The 2,783-nt window shown below is 39.2% G+C and overlaps 1 protein-coding gene across 2 annotated transcripts in view; it reads right to left on the bottom strand.

The window, feature by feature from the left end:
- Nucleotides 1-1,068: 1,068 nt before the first annotated feature.
- LOC311042902 (E3 ubiquitin-protein ligase TRIM21-like) overlaps nt 1,069-2,783 on the bottom strand; it is a 7,106-nt gene continuing 5,391 nt past the window's right edge. For both annotated transcript variants that reach the window (XM_084053989.1, XM_084053988.1), the window contains exon 2: nt 1,069-2,783. This exon is cut by the window's right edge and continues 1,176 nt beyond it. In XM_084053989.1, the coding sequence (XP_083910115.1) occupies nt 2,316-2,783 (468 nt within the window). In that variant the 3' untranslated portion in view covers nt 1,069-2,315.

Genomic DNA, 2,783 nt, shown 5'->3' with positions numbered 1-2,783 from the left:
GGTAAAATACTGAGTTAAATTAAAGGTGGTGTAATATTTTTTCTGTTCAAACTTTATTACACAGCTTGGTTGAATGCTTCATTTGGATTGGTCAATCGATGGGCTCAATAACAGACAGCTGTCTCTAATCAAAGACTCAGAGCACCTGCTGCGCTGCTTGAATGTTATGCTGTATCCAACATGACAGCCATGTAAAAAAAACACTCAATGTAATATACAACTAAACGTTGCTCTCAAGAATGTTTTTGAAAACACTTCCTTGTTTTACGAGGCGACCAGTGTTGCGCTGGCCGTTCGCCCAGCGCAACACTTTTGGAATACTTTCATTACCGCAAGCAAGGAAATACTTTGTTTTGTTGTTACTTTTGGGTCAATGTATTAATTTATGTATTAAGTAGCCGTGTAATTAGCGGGATAATTGTTGTCGCACCGGTAATTGTAAAGAATTAACCCCCTTTAGGATCATTAACCACCTTGGCTTCGCCTCAGTGTTTAATCATCCTGTCGGGTGTTATTTCTCAACAGCTAGAATTATCCCTTACATGAGTGTTTGTTCAGTACCAGGGCTCTCCTGATCTCTCCAGCTCTTTAGTAACACAAAATACATAACATGTTCAGGTATAGGACACCAATGTGATTCAATCAGGAGAGAGAACCACACAAAGATCATTTATCTGCTTCAATTTCGTCTGCTAATTATTTTGTGTCTATCCTGTATGCGTTCTCTCTCCTGATTGGATGCAATTAGTATCCTGACCTGAACATTTATTTTCTGCTTACTAAAGAGTTGGAGAGACGGGTAGAAACCTAGTTACTGAACAAATACTCTATAGCAATAACTAATGATTACTATCACAATTTAACATGTATTTTAACCAAAAAGTAAACCACAACAAACAAAAAAAACTGTGGATTCGGACCACTGGACTGCGGTGGTGGATGGGTACTTTGTATAATGCTTTATCATTTCAAAGTGTTGGACATACACATTTGGATGCACAGGTGAAAATTACAAATATTTCAAATTGTGTAAAAGATTTATTGTTCATACAATGGGTCCTAGCCAGTGTTATGAGAAATATTGTGAGGAATCCAAGTCAAAGACAAGTCCTAAGTAATAAAACATAAAGTGGGATATATGTTTCCTTCCGGTATCGTTTTACAAGCAAATGTAATCTATTTAGAAGCACATAGTGTTGTAATACAATCCTAATAATGAACCAGAAGGTAGCGTGACAATTAACAGGTTTGTGTTCACATCAAAAAGCATCATACATACAGACCCTAAACCTGGGGCCTGGAATCTCTCTCTCTCTCTCTCTCTCTCTCTCTCTCTCTCTCTCTCTCTAAGCATAATAAACTGTAGTGTAAGTCTACCATAGTTGAACAAATATAGTGAGGCAATTTTGACCAGATTACACAAATTGTGCGTAAAATATTAACATATGTTTTTGTTAGATTCTTGTACATTTACATGCATATATTATTAAAACAAAGATAAAAAATCCCACCCTGTGTGAAGGAAGCGGTGCCTTTGATGAGTGGCCTCCTGGTGGCGCTATAATAGGGCGGGGCGGGGCTTCAGCAATTAATGCTCGTCCCTATTGGTGGTGTAAGTCCACATACCAAATTGGGACTTGCTGGCATGCTGCGAACTGGAGTTATAGCTGTGTAAAGCGCTGTTTAAAGCCAGTGGCCTCCTGGTGGCGCTATAATAGGGCGGGGCGGGGCTTCAGCAATCAATGCTCGTCCCAATTGGTGGTGTAAGTCCACATACCAAATTTGGACTTGCTGGCATGCTGCGAACTGGAGTTATAGCTGTTTAAAGCCCGTGCTCAAACGGACATAACGGACAAACGGACAAACGGACAAACGGACAAACGGACAAACGGACAAACGGACATACGGACGGACATAGTCAAGAGTAGAGCGGCTGGCACCGCTAAAAATAAACAACAACAAAATAAGTGGTGCGCAGGCTATATATACGGTAGCTTCATACTGTAAAGTAGTTAATCATTAACATCAGCTGCATACTGTGAAAGAGTTTATTATTAAAATCAGAATCATTGAATGTCTCTAAAGTACAAAACAGATTTTTCAACTAAAACCTTCAAAGGAGAATGCCATTTGTAAACCATATTACATTAGTCTTTTTAGACATGTTGTTAATTGAATTGAAGTTCTTAAAAGATAATTGTTAGAACATTTTATTTAACCATTGGATAGATTTGATAGTTTGATGAAAGATAAGCTAAGATGAACCTTAAATATACACACTTGTCTTAAATCACAATGGAAAGCTGATGATTAGTTTAATTCATGAAATTGACAGGAGAGATGATCAGTGGAGCAGAGTTTTTACCACTCTCTTTGCCCCAAGGATTGAAGAATGGATAGAGTTTCCCAGTGAAGGTGCAGCCAGTAAAAGAGTAAATGTGAACTCTGGCCTCCACATCATAAAAGGAGACCAGACCCTCCTCATAATCTACAAACACTCCCACTTTCTGGAGCTTCTCTCTTACAGTGAGGAGGACAGGAGGGTCAGCAGCAGCCCTGTACTCATTTCTGTTCCTCAACCCTAAAGTCCAGAAACCCTTGTTCGGGATCAAAGTAAATAATCCCTTCCTGTCGATGGACTCTCTGACCACTCCTAAATCCCAGTTAGTCTTCCCTTTAACTTGAATCTCGTAGTAAAACCTTCCTGAGGAGAAACCTTGTTTTCCTAAGACAGAATACCTATCAGAGAATCTCCCTGTGTTGTCTGGAAGGTTCTTCTTTAC

The sequence above is a fragment of the Gymnoscopelus microlampas genome (genome assembly GCF_963454915.1).
Source record: "Gymnoscopelus microlampas genome assembly, chromosome: 4".
NCBI classification, from domain to species: domain Eukaryota; kingdom Metazoa; phylum Chordata; class Actinopteri; order Myctophiformes; family Myctophidae; genus Gymnoscopelus; species Gymnoscopelus microlampas.
This window is presented reverse-complemented; position numbering and strand designations above follow the sequence as displayed.